Here is a 17898-nt window from a genome sequence, read left to right on the forward strand (position 1 = left end):
AGAACAGGGAAAAAAAGAATGTGGCACCAGGTCCAGGAAAGGTGAGGTTTGGGGGAGAAAGGGAAAAGGACTGGGTCAAAGGTTGGCTCACATCCTAGCACTGGGTGGAAAGTCTTCTTCCTCTTACCCAAAGCCTGACCCTTCCCCTTTCCATTAATGTCACTGTGGCAGTCTCCTGCTGCCGCTCCCAGAGGGGAAGCCAAACCGAGAAAGGACAGTAAGGAAGGCAGAACAAGGGCACCCTTCCCTCCAGCTTGTCAGCCCACTCAGGCAGAATCTTTCTAGGCCAAAGGAAGGCTCTTTTGCTCCCTGTAACTGGAGAGCCCAGGGCAGGTCATCTGAGGCTGAAGGCCCCAAGGCATGTGTAGGTGCTAGGGAAGCGGGTGGGGTCTCTGAGGCAGGATAAACTAAAGGCTGATAGCAGAGCCTTATTTTATCACAATAGCCCCGGGAAGGAGGCAAAGTATCAAGGACCCCTTCCTCCCGACATTGTATGCGTGGAAGATTGATGGGCAGAGAAGGTGACATACCCAAGGGGCCACCAGCAGTCCTTCTGACTCAGAGTCCCTATGACTGTAACAAGGACCCTGACACAACATTACCTATTGCCTATGTAAGCCTAGAAGGGTGTATCCAGCCCCTTCCAGTCCCAGCTTTGGGTAGCTACCCCGCTCCAAGATCCTTGCTTTACCAGGCCCAGAGCAAGAGAGAAAGCAGGTGTCCAAGCCAGCCACAGAACTCAATGTGGGGCTCTCCGTGTCTGGCATGGCTTTGGAAGGTGCTGCTGCCCAGCTTGTGGGTGATGGAAACTGAGGACCAAGAAGTTCACATGGAGGCTTCATGGTGTGTATTATCTCTGCTAGCTCAGAACAGCTTTTCATTTTAGAGCTATAAACAACAGGACTCAGGGAGTTGCCTTTTTTTTTTTTTTTGGAGACAGTCTCCAGCCCAGGCTGGAGTGCAGTGGTGTGATCTCAGTTCATTGCAAACCTGTGCCTCCCAGGCTCAAGCAACTCCCCTGCCCCAACCTCCCAAGTAACTGGGACTATAGGCACACGCCGCTATGCCCAGCTAATTTTTTGCATTTCAGTAGAGATGGGGATTTACCGTGTTGCCCAGGCTGGTCTTGAGCTCCTGAACTCAGGCAATTTGCCCACTTCGGCCTCCCAAAGTGCTAGGATTACAGGCATGAGCCACCATGCCCGGCAAGTTGCCTCTTGACTCTGGGATTTAAGAGCAAAACCAGGATTGAACTTAGGTTCTCTGATGCCTGGTGCCAGGTGCCTGGGCAGGGGTCCCAGCCTCACTATAGCTCTGGCGAGGAGTGAGTGGGTCTGAAGTCTTGGTGAGGAAGAGTGAGTGAGCAGCTGGGAGCTACCTCAGAGGGTGCAGGGGACAGGTTGGAAGGGAAAGGGGTGTGTGTGGGCACAGATGGGACCAGACAAGGCTGGAGCAGTGCTTCTCTGTTGGAGGGGAACAGAGGAGAGGAGGTAGGGAGCATGTGAGTACCTGCAAGTGTACCTGCCTCTCGCTCACCCAGAGCCCAGGTATTACCCGCGGGGCCCCGGAATACCCAGCAATGCAGGACTATCCAGATATCTTCCCGGCCTCAGTTTCCCTGTCTGAGAGAAAGGAGCTGGCCACATTAGTGTCCAACTCTGCAAGGTTGCCAGAGGAAGACAACTGCATCCGAAGATGCCACCCAGAGACTGTTCACGGCAGCCAGCGGGCAACCGGGGGACCACCCCTCTTCCCGCTTCCTTTCCCCTCTCTCCCTTCTCCTCTACTTGCCCGCGGCCTGGCCCCGCCCCTCGCCTTCCTCCGGTGTGCGACTGGGGGCGGAGTGGGGCGGGCAGACCGGGAGGAGCGAGCTGAGCGGACGCCGCCACCTGATCCCATTCAGGCTCTGCGAGGCGAGCCACCGGCACTCGGCGCGCAGGGCCCTGGGCACCCTCGGACCCCGTGCGGATTTCGAGACAAGGGGCCAGAGACAGCGGCGGCCGCCCCCTATCCAGGTGGGAGGCAGAGCCCAGGCGCGCAGTGTGAGTACTGCAGTGGCCGGCCTGGGGCTGCAGGAGTGGGAGTGGACCAGATCGGGAAGGGGGCCGAGAGAGGCAGGCGGGACAGTGTCTTGGGGGCCTATTGCCTGGAGAGCATGAGGAGGGAGGCGCTCTACCCCAGGAAAGCAGGAGAAGATGGGGTGAGCGGGCCAATCTGGCCTATCCCCTATGGTAACCAGATCCTACTGGCAGGATCCCTGGGGGATGTTGGGATGAAATTGAGGAAATGGGAAGTGTGATGGGGGTGGGCACTAATGGAGACGAGGATGGAGGGAATTCGGAGGCAAGGATGATGTGGGGGTGGATAAGAGAAAGAGGAGGCTGGGGGGGCCAGGGACAGACCTGGTGCAGGCTGGCGGGGAGCGGGGGCAAGGAAAAGGGAGGTGGAAAGATTTGCTCTCCTGGGCCAGTAATTTGCGGACCCCCTCAGTCCTTTACCCCTTCCTCTTGAGGGCCCTGGGTCAGGGTCCCTCGTCACTGGGCTGTGCCATCCGTCAAGTCAGGACAGGATGGAGTCTCTGGGCCATTCAGCAGTCAGGTCCAAGTGGTTCAGTCCAGGGCACCCCTTCCTCTGAGTGCATCAGTTTCAGCTCTAGAGCTCAGAGGAGATGGGAGAAAGGGCTCCTTCAGGAGTGGGTGGGCACCCAGGCCCGTTTTCAAAGCTCTGGTCGGCTATACTATTTCTTTGGTTCCCTGGAGAAAAGCAAGCAATTTGCAAAACTGGGCAGCAGTGTGAGGTAGATTGTTCTGACTAAAATTAGCACTGACACTCTGACGAGGCTGGGCGCCCTGACCTGCCTGGGATAGATGGGAGACCTTTCTCTCTCCATGGAGAAGACATCAGGCAGAATGGGGAGTCGTGTGAAGCATCTGAGGGCAGGAGCCAGGGCCACTGCTCTAAAGCTCGGCTCCAGCAGCACTGACACACATGACATACCAGCCAGAAAATCAGAGGGAAACCCAGCCCTGTGGCCCCCTCCCTGAGAGGCACTGCCTTGGCCCCATCTCCGAAACAGGCATCTTGGAGTAAAGTTGCCAAGGGAAGGCAGGCCTCCTCCAATGTCCGAGCAGCACCCTCTCTCAGGACCTGGAATGTTTAGCCTGGCCAAGTGCCCGCCCAGAGGAGACAGGGTTACTGCTTCCAAATACCTGAAGGTCTGTCATGGAGAAAAGTGTTCTGTGTGCTCTAGGAGGGTAGCACTACCAAGGGTGCAGAGTGGGAGGTGGAAGGGGCCAAAACGGGTGCTGCCAGTAGCAGGGTAATAATCCCAGCTGTCTCAGAAAGGACCTGAAGATCTCTAAGTTGCTCGGAAATGGATCACGCTGTACTGGGAAGTGATGCAGCCTGTCATTGATAGTGGCCATACAGAAGCCAGTGCCCACCTTCAGGGGCTGGTGTCTAGGGAATTCCTGCTCTGAAGATGCCCTGTCCCCTGTCCCTAAGCAGGCCTCAGACTGGGGCCTGACTAGCTCCCCAGAGCTCAGCTATGTGGGGAAGTGGGGAAAGGCCCAGGAGTGAGACGGAGGGGGATACCAGGCACCTGTCACTCTCTCTATGTGGCCAGTTGAAGCTTTGCACCCGGGAAAGATCCCCATAGCCAGGCTCAACTTCCTTGGCTGACCCTGAATCCTCTGAGAAATAGGGTGGTTTCTGCAAGTTTAGCAAAGGTGGATATAGGCTTTCCCTTCTCATCTTGGGACACTTCTGTCTAATCCCCAAGTTCTCTAAGCAGCAGGAGTGACAGAGGAAGAAGATATATATCCTCAGAGGGCCCAAGGCTCTCCCTTCCTCCTGCAAGCAGCCCCAGCTAGGCCAGGCCAATCCTTCTCTGCCCCAGCAATCCTTGAAAACACAGGGAGGACCTTAGGCGGCTTCTGCTGTGCCCTTGGTTACCCTCTGTGGCTAGACCCTTCACCCTTGGCTCCCAGCGGATTAAGTCTGTCTGCAGACAGGTGGAGGGAGGCAGCGTTAAGGCCTAGAGAAAATGGGAGGCATAAGCAGGACATCTTTCCACCCAAACAGGTTTAAATGTAATCCAGGATTAAGGGAGCAGGGTCAAGAAAAGAGATTGGAAGCCAAGCCCAAGGTCCCCGGAGAAGGTGATGATCAAAAGGGTTTTCACATTACCTCACCCCTCCTGGGACCCAGGTGTCCTAGTTCCACACACATGCACATGCCCATAAGGTTCCAGGCTCCCCCTCCTCCATGGAGAAGGATATGTGTGAGGGCTGCAGCTATACTTGAACCTGGAGACTGAGGCCCCCCACCCTAGCTTGGGGACAGGCATCACTGCTGAACTTTCCACCGGAGCTGCCCAGGATTGGGCTGCCCATAAGCTGAGGCATTCCTGTGGGAAAGGAGACTCGTGCAAGACCAAGCCCTCCTCCCTTCTCTCACTCCTGGGCTCACTTGGGATGGAAGCTTGCCTTCATTCTCAGGAGGGCAACAAGCAGGAGCCACCTCTTACCCGACCTGCACCCCCGCCCAGGTTGCCATCCCATTGCTTTGGTCGGGCACCTTTCCCTGCAGAATCAGCTGATGGGGCCACCTGGGTTTCAGGTGTCTGGGGATGGAATCCAGATAGGGCTCCAGGATTTCAAGACTTTCCTTTCCCTCATAAATTTCTCAGTCTCCGGCCCTCAGCGCAGGAGCCCAGCTAGGAGCATGCAGGACTCAGAAGCATGCAGAATTGCCAGAGTCTAGGGCAAGGTGGGGAAATCAGTTCTCTACAGAAATAGCACATATGGTATCTAAGGACATGGACTTTGGAGCCAGAAACAGCAGGTATGAATCTCATTTCTACTGTTACCAGCTGTGTAGCCATGGACAAGTGACATAATCTCTTAGAGTCTCAGTTTCCTCATCTGTACAGTGGGAATAATACCTATGTCAGTGCTGTGGTGAGGACTAAATGGGATTAAGTATGTATAGTACAGTACATAGAGTAAGCCTGCAGTATTGACTCAGAGCCGTATCACTCCAAGGAAGTGAAGGCCTGATTAGTGTTTCTGAGGAGCTCAGTTTCTCTGGGGAGTCAGGACCAACCCTGGGTTAAAAAAAGCAATTGGGCAGGAGTCCTGGAGGAGGGAAAACTGAGTTGAGATCTCTATGTTCTGAGCCAAGCCCTGGTGCTGAAGTCACTCCACTGGGAGACATGTACAAACGACCATGAGACAAAGACAAGTCAGGAGCAGGCAGAGAGACAGAAACAGGGCTGAGGGGTGGGAGTGGCTACAGCCTGAAGGGCTGGCAACACCCCAGACCCTGTAATTCCACCCAAGACTAGGTTATCTGGAGCACTAAGGAGATAGGGTCTTGGTAACAGGAGGTAGGAATCTGATCTGCCCTGGCCTCTCTGCTCACCTCACCTCTTGGAGCTCTTCGCATCAGAGCTGCTGGGGCCCAGAGCCCATCTCCTCTGCCCACTGCAAACCCATCTGCCTTCTTCTTCTGCCAGGCTTCTCGGGAACACTGGGCCTGCTACCAGAGCCGCAGGATCCCCCATGAGTGCCTGTAAAGGGAGTCCTGGATAGCGAGGCCCTGGCTGGTCCAGGGGTTGGTACTCCACCATGCCACCCATCCTCCAGCGCCTGCAGCAGGCCACCAAGATGATGAGCCGCAGGAAAATCCTGCTGCTGGTGCTAGGGTGCAGCACCGTAAGCCTTCTCATCCACCAGGGGGCGCAGCTCAGCTGGTAAGGGGGCGTGGCCTCGGCAAGGGGGCGGGGCCCCGGGGGCCCAGAACTCCCCTGCCCATTCTTCCACCTGCCGCTTTGCTCCTTCCCTCTATTCTGAAAGTGCTTTCCCTTTATGGCCTCACAGCCTTCCTGGACAGGGACTGGTCTTCAATGAAAGGCTTGAGTGACTTGCTCAAAGTTACAGTCAGCTGAGATCTGAATCCAGCTCGACTCCTTCCTACGGCATGCAGCTAAGCATCTTCCCAATGGTAACAACTCACGACTTCCCTAGTGCTGGGCAAGGCCAAGTCCCCTCACTTTTCTGAGACCCAGTTTTCTCATCAATACAGTGAAACATGATGTGTGTGATGCAGCCAGTCACTCTCATACAGGATACCATGTGATTCATGGGAACCCCGACCCTATTCCTGACTCACTGTGTGAACCCAACAAATCCCTGCACCTCTTGGGGACTTGACATCCCCATTTTCTACAATGTCTGCCCCTGAGAATGGTGTGAATGGGTCCAGCCCCCCTTGCCAGATGATTTGCTGGTTTGAAATCCCAAACACCCATGTGTTAAGAATGAAGCAACAGCAATGAAAGCTTCATGAGGGCTGGGATTATTGTTTTTGTATATTACTGTATTTCTTGAACCTAGCATAATGCCTGGCACATAGTGGATACCCAAAACATATTTGATGAATGAATGAATGAGGCATTAGACCCCTTAAGAGAAACCTAACAAATAGGTTGCTGCAGAGCCCAGTGCCAACCATCTACAAAGTGAGGAGCCAGTGAGTGAAAATGAAAAAGAGCAAAAGGATCTAGTGATGATGTGAGTTGTCTCCAGAATTTGTGTAAGTTATTTTCTCCATTTGGCCTTCAGTTTCTACATCTACAAAGTGGGATTCCTCAAAGATCTCCGGGGGCCTTTGTCCCTTATTAATTTCTGCATAAACAAATTACCTTAAAGCTTAGCAGCTGAACACATCTGTTCTTGGGGGTCAGGAAGCCAGATGTGGCTTACTGGGAACTTCTGGACCAAGGTCTTTCATGGGGTTGCAACCAAGGTGTTTGCTGGTGATGCAGTCTCATCTGAAGGCTTGGTTGGAAGGGATCGGCTTCCAAGCTCCACGTGGTTTTGACAGGCTTCAGTTCTTCAAGCGGGCTGGTAGACAGCAGGCCTCAGGTCCTTGCCGGCTTTTCCCACTTAGTGGTAGCTCCCTATAGGGCTGCCCACTAATAGCAGCTTGCTTCCCCCAGCACCTCTCATCCGGGATTAAGAGAAAGACACCAAGATACTAGCCACAGTCTTTCTATGATGAAATTTAAGAAGTAACATCCCATCATTTCTGCCCTCTTCTATTCTTTAAATGCAATAATATGTCCAGCCTCACTCAGGGCAGGGGAATACTCAAGGGTGTGAACACCAGGAAGCCAGCAGGGATCATAGGGGGCATCATAGAGGCTACCCAGCACCACCCCTGACCTTTCCATGACTGCAGCCCGGGTGGGGCCACTCTGTGGGGCATCCCACAGTCCTTGGGGGAAGGGCAGGGGCAAGCCGCAGCCCCCTCAGACCCTCCTCTCTGCACACCCTATGGGCCCGGCAGGTACCCCAAGCTGTTCCCCCTGAGCTGCCCTCCTCTGCGGAACTTGCCGCCACGCCCCAAGCACATGACCGTGGCCTTCCTGAAGACGCACAAGACAGCGGGCACGACGGTGCAGAACATCCTGTTCCGCTTCGCCGAGCGCCACAACCTGACTGTGGCCCTGCCGCACCCGAGCTGCGAGCACCAGTTCTGCTACCCGCGCAACTTCTCGGCGCACTTCGTGCACCCGGCCACGCGGCCGCCGCACGTGCTGGCCAGCCACCTGCGCTTCGACCGCGCGGAGCTGGAGCGCCTCATGCCTCCCGGCACCATCTACATCACCATCCTGCGCGAGCCGGCCGCCATGTTTGAGTCGCTCTTCAGCTACTACAACCAGTACTGCCCGGCCTTCCGGCGCGTGCCCAACGCTTCGCTGGAGGCCTTCCTGCGCGCACCCGAGGCCTACTACCGCGCCGGTGAGCACTTCGCCATGTTCGCACACAACACGCTGGCCTACGACCTGGGCGGCGACAACGAGCGCAGCCCGCGCGATGACGCCGCCTACCTGGCGGGCCTCATCCGCCAGGTGGAGGAGGTCTTCTCGCTCGTCATGATCGCCGAGTACTTCGACGAGTCGCTGGTGCTGCTGCGGCGGCTGCTGGCTTGGGACCTGGACGACGTGCTGTACGCCAAGCTCAACGCGCGCGCCGCCAGCTCCCGCCTGGCCGCCATCCCCGCGGCGTTGGCGCGGGCGGCGCGCGCCTGGAACGCCCTGGACGCTGGCCTCTACGACCACTTCAACGCCACTTTCTGGCGCCGCGTGGCGCGCGCCGGCCGCGCGTGCGTGGAGCGCGAGGCGCGCGAGCTGCGCGAGGCCCGCCAGCGCCTGCTGCGGCGCTGCTTCGGCGAAGAGCCTGTGCTGCGGCCAGCCGCGCAGATCCGCACCAAGCAGCTGCAGCCGTGGCAGCCCAGCCGCAAGGTGGACATCATGGGCTACGACCTGCCCGGCGGCGGCGCCGGCCCGGCCACCGAGGCCTGCCTCAAGCTGGCCATGCCCGAGGTCCAGTACTCGAACTACCTGCTGCGCAAGCAGAAGCGTCGGGGCGGTGCGCGGGCCCGTCCCGAGCCGGTCCTGGACAATCCCCCGCCTAGGCCCATCCGAGTGCTGCCTCGCGGCCCACAGGGTCCCTGAGCTCCGCAGGCTTCCAGGAGTCTGGGTCCTGCCCTGCCCTCCCAGGAGTCCAGCTAGGGGCTGCCTCCATGTCCCGCCCCATGAGAGCCCTTGCTTTTCGAGGGACTTGAGCCCCTCACTGAACTTTGGGGTGCAGCTCCCTGAGCCTCGCTCCCTATCGTGGGCTGAACCCCGCCTTCGGGCACGGCGCTGATAGGCTGGATCCAGCGCTGGGCCACCCTGTCTTTCCCAACTGGTTGGTGATTTTGACAAGAGGCCTGACGACTGTCCAGAACTACATACCCTGCCTTTTCCTGGGGGCTGAGCCTCCTCCCCACCTGTCTTTTCCTATTGGATAAGCCCAGGCCCCACGGAGAGGAGCTGAGCCCTGGGGAAAGGCTGCTCTTGCTCTTCCTCCCAGGGCTGGAGGCTCCCTGTACTTTGCTGTCTTCCAGGTTCTACCCTCACCACAGACCTAAGCTGCTCCCAGTCTCCCAGAACCAGAAGTTCTTGGGTTGGGATTTTTGTTTGATTGGTTTTTCTTTTTTTAATAAAACATCTTTAAAATGTGCTAGTTGTATGTCAGCCATAGAAGCCGGATTCCCCACATTTGAGGATGAAGTGGATGCCCAGGAGGAGCTGTGGCTGGAGCCATGAGGATCGGGGTGTGGACTCAAGGTCCCCCGCCACCCGACATAGGCCCACAACCCTCCTCAACCGCTTGACTGACTGGGTCCCCAACACAGACTGGCCACCTCAGCCCCACTCAGTTTCTGCATCGTTCTTTCTCGTAAAATTCTGCAACATTTACTGAGCATCATCTCTGTAACTCCGGGATACAGGTCAACCAGGAAGATAGGGCCTTATTTTCATGGCGCTCATGGGGAAACATTGGAACAGGAGCAAGGCAGGAAGGAAGGTAAGCAAAGAGGAAGGACTGGAGGGGTTAGAGCAAAACAACACCTCCTTGGGCGGAAGGAGGATCATTTTCAGGTAAGGAGCTGCCTAACTCAGAATTTTACCTCCCCGTGTGAATCACTGACTTCTAACGGCCTGCTTTCCTCACAAGAAGACAACTCGGACTCAGATGAAGACTAATACCTTTCTGCAATTTGCCTTAACACAGCAAGATAGCCAGCACTTCCAGATGAAATCTCCCTTGAGACTAGCAGAGAATTGCTTATCGCCATTACTGGAGGTAACGAAAAAAAGAAAAAAAAAAAAAAAGACTAGCAGAGAATCAGGACTTTTCCTGTTCTTCAGAGCTAGGTCAACACATCTGGACCAGGAATAAAAAAATAGCTGTTGTGGTCTACGATGTGCCCGCCACCATTAAAGGGCTTGACGTATTACCTTTGGAGATAGGTGCTGTTTTCCAGGTGAGGGAACTGAAATTTGGGGGACATTAAGTCAGGGTCACACAGCCTGAAACTAGCCACTAGGATCTGAACCAAGATAGTGTGGCTTCAGAGTCTGTGCTCTTTTTTTTTTTTTTTTTTTTTTTTTATTTGAGGCGGAGTTTCGCTCTTGTTACCCAGGCTGGAGTGCAATGGCGCGATCACGGCTCACCGCAACCTCCGCCTCCTGGGTTCAGGCAATTCTCCTGCCTCAGCCTCCTGAGTAGCTGGGATTACAGGCACGCGCCACCATGCCCAGCTAATTTTTTGTATTAGTAGAGACGGGGTTTCACCATGTTGACCAGGACGGTCTCGATCTCTTGACCTCGTGATCCACCCGCCTCGGCCTCCCAAAGTGCTGGGATTACAGGCTTGAGCCACCGCGCCCGGCCTCGTCTGTGCTCTTAAGTGCTGTCTATAGTGCCATTCAAATAAAAAAGGTCACATGCCACAGGCTAGGCTGACTCCCTGCACCTTCCCCCAAAAGAATGTGAAGTGAAGAACCAAGACACTGCCATCAGCATCTCTTTATCCTGTTTTTCACGGAGACAACGGCTGACCTGTTTAGACAATGGACATTGCAGTGATTGGTTGGCAGTTTGCATGACACACCCTCAACTTGAAAGGGGATTGTATGGCACCCCACTTTTTGCCAGAAGAGCTCTGAAAAAGGCAATAATTAGAATCATGCAAAGGCATAATTAAGTTTCTAAAATTAAGGAGCAGTAAAGAATTGTACTAGACTCAAAGTGATCTATCCAAAAACAGGTGTCCTTTGGCCCCCAGGCAAGAAGGTGCTTGCCACTGTCTACATCTGCACCCCCAGCCCTATCCTCTGGTCATACCTCTCCCAGAAACATCCTTCACCTTGCCCTCAGTTAGTCTGGAAAATTCAGACCTGCCTTTAAGTCTACTTCTTTGTGTGTGAGACAGAGTCTCACTCTGTCACCCAGTCTGGAGTGCAGTGGTGTGATCTTGGCTCACTGCAGCCTCCACCTCCCGGGTTCAAGCGATTCTCCTGCCTCAGCCTCCTGAGTAGCTAGGATTACAGGCGCCCGCCACCACACCTAGCTAATTTTTGTATTTTTAGTAAAGACAAAGTTTCACCATGTTGGCCTGGCTGGTCTCAAACTCGTGACCTCAGGTGATCCCCCTGCCTCAGCCTCCCAAAGTGCTGGGCTTACCAGCATGAGCCACCTGGCAAAGTCTACTTTGATGGGTGTCCTAGTTCATTTTGTGTCGCCATAAAGGAATGAGTGAGGCTGGTAAAGAAAAAGGTTTATTTGATTCAATCCTGATTACTGGAAAGTTCAGTATTGGTATATGTATCTGGCCAGAGTCTCATGCTACTTCCGCTCAGGACCCAAATATGCAGAGACCACAGGTGAGAGAGGAAGCAAGGGGGTCAGAGAAGGTGCCAGGCTCTTTTTAACAATCAGCTTTTGGAACTAAGAGTGAGAAAACTCACTTATCTCTCAGGGAGGGCATAATCTTTTCATGAGGAATCCACGCCTATGACCCAAACACCTCCCATTGGGCCCAACGCCAACATTGGGGATCAAATGTCAACATGAGGTTTAAGACGACCAAACCACTGCGATAGGCCTCTCCTGGCCTCCCTGACCCTCAGGTAGGTGGACCTTCCTTTATAAACCTTGCCCCACTTCAGCAGAGAGCACAACTCTGGCCTCAGAAAAATCTGGAATCAGGGGCAAATGGAATCATCAGGCACTAGGAGAGGGCTCTCTGTTTAACTCAGGAACAAGGACAAATCCTAAAGCTGAGCAGGGGCTCTGGAACTCTGGCGGAAACATCTACAGCTTCAGCCACAATCCAGGGGAACAGCCCTCAGCCCCTTAAACCCCAGACCCTAGGACTCCTGCAGAGAGGCTCCTTCCACCAACAAATACTTGGTGATGCCCACTCTGTGCCTACTCTGAATGGTCCCAGAGCTTTGGCAGTGAGTGAAACGTGGTCCCTGCCTTAAGGAGCTCACTTTAAGGCCTAGTGAAGATGTGGAGGCAGCAAACCTGGCCAAAAATGACTCAAGTTCCAGACCAGTATGATCTTGCCTAGTGGTTAACCACTGGGGCTCTGGAGTTGAAACCCGGGCTTTACCATCTACCAGTTACATACTTTGAGCTTAGCCTTTGAGCCTCGCTTTCCTCAACTGTGAAATAAATAGTTTCCTGCGTGGGCTTTGTGAACAGTATCGGAGATGATGCCCCTGGCACACTGCCTGGCACACAGAGGTTCTCCCAAGGTATCATTTCTGGTTTCATCAGGGCCCCTCTAGGGTTGACACCTTTCATGTTATAGATGTTACAGTTTGACACATCATTACAAGAGTTTTTCAGCAGATGTAAGAAAGCATTTTGAGGAGGAGTGACATTTTCTACTTTCCCCAAGGCCATGGTATGGGCTATGAGCAGCCTTCGTTTATTTATTTATTTATTTTCTGGAGACAGGTTCTCACTCTGTTGCCCAGGCTGGAGTGCAGTGGCATAATCATAGCTCACTCACGGCAGCCTCAAATTTGAGTGATCCTCCAATCTCAGTCTCTGAGTAGCTGTGACTATAGGTCAATGCCACCACACCCTGCTAATTTTTTACTTCTTTGTAGAGACAGGGTTCTCAGTATGTTGCTCAGGCTGGTCTCAAACTCCTGGACTCAAGTGATCTTCCTGCCTTGGCTTCCCAAAGTGCAGGGATTACAGGTGTGACCTGTGGCACCCAATCCAGCCTGGAGTTTTCATGAATGTAGGATTTTCATGAATGTAGAATTTTCATGAATATAGGAAGCACAAAGTATGTAAGGAGCAAAGTGGAGGCCAGGAGTGCCTGCCTGAGGTCAAGAGAGGCTCTCTGGAGAAGAGATGTCCCAGATGAAGACAAGGATGGAAGAAGGTGCTCCAGACAGAGGGAACAATGCATGCAACAGGCAGAGGTGCTGGGGGTGAGAAAGCCTGGGCCCCAGGAGACAGGGATATTGGACCGTCTGGTTGGGGAGAAATACGCCAGTGCCAGATTGTGAAAGGCCTTGAATGTCATGCTTAGAAGTTAAGATAGAGGCCAGATGTGGTGGCTCATGCCTGCAATCCCAGCACTTTGGTAGGCCGAGGTGGGTGGATCACTTGAGGTCAGAAGTTCCAGACCAGTCTGACCAACATGGTAAAATGCCGTCTCTACTAAAACTACAAATATTAGCTGGGCACGGTGGCTGGCGCCTGTAATCCCAGCTACTCAGGAGGCTGAGGCAGGAGAATTGATTGAGCCGGGAGGTGGAGGTTGCAGTAAGATGAGATGGTGCCACCCCACCCTGGATGACAGAGCGAGACTCCATCTCAAAAAGAGAAAGAAAAAAAAAAGGAAGTTCAGATTGGCTAGTTTCTGAGGATCAGGTGTATGAATCCAGATTCCTAATTCAGACCAATGATCCTGAGGGGATGGAGCCTGAAGGCATCACCCAGAGTAACTGAAATGAGATTGTCGACAGCTTTGATGACAGGGACCTCTTGGAGTTCCTCCTCCATGGCTTCTATGCCTAAGGTTTTGGGAAGCCCTCTGACTTCCAGCTTCAAACCAGTCTTCCTTCTATCAAAGGTTATGATGTGATTGATTGCTCAAGCCAATCTGGGGCTGGGAATATGGCCACATTTGCCATATCCATTCTGCAGCAGATTGAATTGAATCTTAAGGCCACCCAGGCCTTGGTCCTGGCACCCACTTGAGAATTGGTTCAGTAGATGCAGAAGGTGGCCATGGCATAAGGAGATTACCTGTGTGCCTCCTGTCACACCTGCACTGGGGCCACCCACATGCGTGCTGAAGTGCAGAAGCTGCAAATGGAAGCTCCCCATATCATCGTAGTACTCCTGGCCACATATTTGATGTGTTTCACTGGAGATATCTGTCTCTCAAATACAGCAAGAGGTTTGCATTGGATGAAGCTGATGAAATGTTAAGCTGTAGATTCAAGAACCAGATATATGACATATTCCAAAAGCTCAGCCAGGCACAGTGACTCACACCTGTAATCCCAACACTTTGGGAGGCAAAGGATGGAGAATTGCTTGAGCCCAGAAGTTGGAGACCAGCCTGGGCAACAGAGTGAGACCACAGCCTCTACAAAAAAATATAAAAATTAACTGGGCATGGTGGCATGCACCTGTAGTCTCAGCTAGTTGGGAAGCTGAGGCATGAGGATCACTTGAACCCAGGAGTTGGAGGCTGCAGTGCGCTATTATCACACCACTGCATTCCAGTCTGTGTGACAGAGTGAGATCCTGTCTCTTAAAAAAAAAATAATAGGCTGGGCATGGTGGCTCACGCCTGTAATTCCAACACCTTGGGAGCCAAGGCTGGTGGATCACTTGGGGTCAGGATTTTGACAACAGCCTGGCCAACATAGTGAAACCCCGTCTCTACTAAAAATACAAAAATTAGCCAGAAGTGGTGGCAGGCACCTGTAATTCCAGCCACTCTGGGGGCTGAGGTGGGAGAATTGCTTGAACCCAGGAGGCAGAGGTTGCAGTGAACTGAGATTGCACCATTGCACTCCAGCCTGGGAGACAGAGCAAGACTCCATCTCTAAATAAATAAATAAATAAAAATTTAAAAATATAATAATAATAAATAAAGCTCAACAGCAACACTCAGATGCTTTTACTGTCAGTTATAATGCCTTCTGATGTGCTTGAGGTGACCAAGAAATTCATGAGGGACCCTGCCAGAATCCTTGTCAAGAAGAAAGAGTCCACATGACTGATTCTGGGTGTTGTTGGGCGTGCCTATAGTCCCAGCTACTCAAGAGGCTAGGGCAAGAGAATGACTTAAAACCAGGAGGCAGAGATTGCAGAGAGTCGAGATCATGCCACTACACCCCAGCCTGGGCGACAGAGCAAGACTCCATCCCACCCACCTTGTGGGGGAAAAAAAAAAGCTGCAAACGTCACTGGGAGAAGGCACGTTAATTAGAACAACGATGTTGAATTCTACATCAGCATAGAACAAGAGGAGTCGAAGCTGGGCCCACTGTGTGACTTGTATGGAACCCTGATCATCATCCAGGCTGTCATCTTCATCAATACCCAAAGGAAGGTTGGTAGGTTTGCTGAGAAGATGCACACCAGAGACTTCACTGTTTCTGCCATGCATGGAGATATGAACCAAAAGGAACAAGTTATGATCATGAGAAGATCCATTCTGGCTCTAGCAGAGCATGGATGTGCCAGGTTTCTTTAATCATCAGCTGTGACCTTCCCACCAACAGGAAAAATGATATTCACAGAATCAGTCATGTGGATGTTTTGGCCATAAGGGTGTAGCTCTTAACACGGTGACAGCAGAAGACAGGGGGACTCTTCTAGACATGAAGACCTTGTACATTACCTCCATTGAGGAGCTGGCTCAAGGCTGCTGACCTCATCTGAGGGGGGCTGATCTGCCCTGTTCAGGGGTTCAATCTGGGGACTGAGGAGCAGCAGGAGGAGGGAGGGAAGGGAGCTAAGAGATAGACATCTTGTCATTTTTTTCTTTTTTCTTTTTTTTTTTGTTAAGACGTAGTCTCACTCTGTCATCCAGGCTGCAGTGTGGAGGTCACTGCCTTCTGAGAGGAGGTGCCACACACTTTCAAACAACCAGATCACTGTGAACTCGAGCAAGAACTCGCTGATCACCAAGGGGATGGAGCCAAGCCACTCATGGGGGCTCCACCCCACGATCCAAACATCTCCCACCAGGCCCCAACACTGGCGGTCACATTTCAACATGAGATCTGGTTGGAGGACATGCAGCCAAACCATATCACTTACTATATGCTAGGTCGGTGGTCCCCAACCTTTTTGGCACCAGAAACTGGCTTTGTGGAAGATAATTCGCCCATGGTGTGAGGGGTTAAAGGGGATGGTTTTTGGATGAAACTGTTCCAACTCAGATCATCAGGCATTAGATTTTCATAAGGAGTGCACAACCTCAATCCCTCGCACATGCAGTTCACAATAGGGTTCATGCTCCTAAGAGAATCTAATGCTGATCTGACAGGAGGCAGAGCTCAGGCAGTAATGTCTGTGGCTCAGGGGCTGGGGACCCCTGTGCTAGGTGCTCTTCTTTGCACTTTATGTATTTTAATTTAATTGATTTTATTTGAGATGGATTTTTTTTTCTGCTCTGTCACCCTGGGCAGAGTGCAGTGGCAGAATCTTAGCTCACTGCAACTTCTGCTGCTCAGGTTCAAGTGATTTTCCTGCTTAAGCCTCCCAAATAGCTGGGATTATAGGCCTGTGCCACCACACCCACCTAGTTTTTATACTTCTAGAAGACACAGGGTTTCACCATGTTGACGAGCCTGGTCTCAAACTCCTGACCTCAAGCAATCCACCTGTCTTGGCCCCTCAAAGTGCTGGGGTTACAGGCATGAGCCACCATGCCCGGCCAACTTATTTGATTTTTACAACACCCTGAGAGGTAGCTGCCACTCCTCTTCCTGCTTTATTTTAGAGACAGGGTCTCACTTGCACCCAAGTGACAAGTCTCAGCTACTCAGAGGGCAGTGGTGTGATTGTGGCTCACTGCAGCCTCAAACTCCCAGGCTCAAGCAATCCTCCCTTCTCAGCCTCCCGAGTAACTGGAATTACAGGCACATACCACTAAACATCCAGGTATATCCCCTCTCGTAGAAGAGGAAACTGAGATACAAAAAGTTGAAGTGCCCAGGCTCATACGGCTGGGAGAAGCTGAGCTAGGACAGAAATCAGAGTGCTCAGGCTCCAAAGCCCAGGTCCTGCCACCACAATACATTACCCGACCCCCTGATACACACTCCCAGCAGTCCCTGCAGCCTCCTTATTAAACAGCCTCATTATAAAAGCCTCCTGGGAGCGGGTTTGAGTGGGAGGGAGGGGCAGAGAGCCCAAATGCTTTGTGAACCCAAGGTAAGGTGGGGTACGGAGAGAGAAGCTGGTGCTCCGCCAACACAACCAGGCAGCTTCCCAGAATGTGCCAGAGGCATGGAGAGGGACTGTGGGGCAGGGGTGCCTGAAGAAAGGGGCTAGACAGTCCCAGTCAGAGGAGGGCATGGAGGAGAGGAAGGGGGGCCCCTTTCTCAACTTCCTAGACTCTAGATTAGCTCCTCTGGCCCAGCAGGGTTACAGAAATCTGAGGATTCCTGCCAGCCAATCCTCTTCTCTCCAGCAAGAGTTCCCCTGGTGCCCTCCAGTGGGCAAAGGACAGGACAGGATTGCCCTTCCCCAACCCCATCCTCCACCTTCATCCCGATCTCATGGGATTGCCACAACACCCAGGCAACAGAGGGCGAAGGAGTCAGGTTCTCATACCCCATTACACATGGGAAAACTCAGACCGGGTGCAGTGGCTCACGCCTGTAATCCCCGCACTTTGGGAGGCCAAGGCGGGTGGATCACTTCAAGTCAGGAATTTGAGATCAGCCTGGCCAACATGGTATAACCCTGTCTCTACTAAAAATACAAAAATTAGCCAGGCATGGTGGCACAAGCCTGTAATCCCAGCTACTAGGGAGGCTGAGGCAGGATTGTTTGAACCCAGGAGGCAGAGGTTGCAGTGAGCTGAGATCGCACCACAGCATTCCAGCCTGGACAACAGGGTGAGACCCCATCTCAATAACAAAAAGCAAACAAACAAACAAAAAACAAATGGGAAGACTGAGACCTAGAGAGGGAATGTGACTCCCAGAGGTGTCCCAGAGCCAGGGCAGAACTCTGAGAGTGAGGACACCCATGAGCTGGGGCCACAGGGGCAGCACCCTGGCTCCTGTATCCCAATTCTGTTTCCAGCCCAGGGCTCCCTCTTTGGGGGTCCTCCAGCTTGATCAAACCCACTAGTCTCACAATCAAACATCTGATCTTTTACCCAAACTGGCTCCATCTCCAGTCTGTCAGTTTCTATGACTGGTACCCCCCACTTAAGCCGATGCTCAAGCCTAAACCGTGGTACCTCCCAATGCCTCCTTCCCCCTTCCCC

At 53.1% G+C, this 17898-nt stretch overlaps 1 protein-coding gene and 1 pseudogene across 3 annotated transcripts; both read left to right on the forward strand.

Moving 5' to 3' along the window:
- Nucleotides 1–1983: 1983 nt before the first annotated feature.
- GAL3ST3 (galactose-3-O-sulfotransferase 3) lies at nucleotides 1984–9073 on the forward strand. 3 transcript variants are annotated; one of them, XM_021673064.2, is made up of 3 exons: nucleotides 1984–2015; nucleotides 5519–5755; nucleotides 7354–9073. In XM_021673064.2, exons 2-3 carry the CDS (start codon nucleotides 5631–5633, stop codon nucleotides 8522–8524), a joined length of 1296 nt encoding a protein of 431 aa, XP_021528739.2. In that variant the 5' UTR covers nucleotides 1984–2015; nucleotides 5519–5630; the 3' UTR covers nucleotides 8525–9073. The 3 variants fall into 3 exon arrangements, with proteins under 3 accessions (XP_021528739.2, XP_021528738.2, XP_021528740.2); XM_021673063.2 differs by having other exon boundaries at nucleotides 1985–2042; XM_021673065.2 differs by lacking the exon at nucleotides 1984–2015 and adding an exon at nucleotides 2444–4845.
- A 2785-nt stretch (nucleotides 9074–11858) lies between these two features.
- LOC135270146 (eukaryotic initiation factor 4A-I-like) lies at nucleotides 11859–14491 on the forward strand (annotated as a pseudogene).
- The last annotated feature ends 3407 nt before the right edge of the window (nucleotides 14492–17898 follow it).

This window comes from Aotus nancymaae, unplaced genomic scaffold, assembly GCF_030222135.1.
Source record: "Aotus nancymaae isolate 86718 unplaced genomic scaffold, 86718_ANA_hifiasm-v0.15.2.pri h1tg000059l, whole genome shotgun sequence".
Lineage (NCBI taxonomy): Eukaryota > Metazoa > Chordata > Mammalia > Primates > Aotidae > Aotus > Aotus nancymaae.

Coding starts and splice junctions, on each gene's coding strand:
- GAL3ST3 (XM_021673064.2), top strand. CDS start 5,631: ATGCCACCCATCCTCCAGCGCCTGCAGCAGGCCACCAAGATGATGAGC. Junction 5,756..7,353: donor CAGGGGGCGCAGCTCAGCTG/GTAAGGGGGCGT, acceptor TGGGCCCGGCAG/GTACCCCAAGCTGTTCCCCC.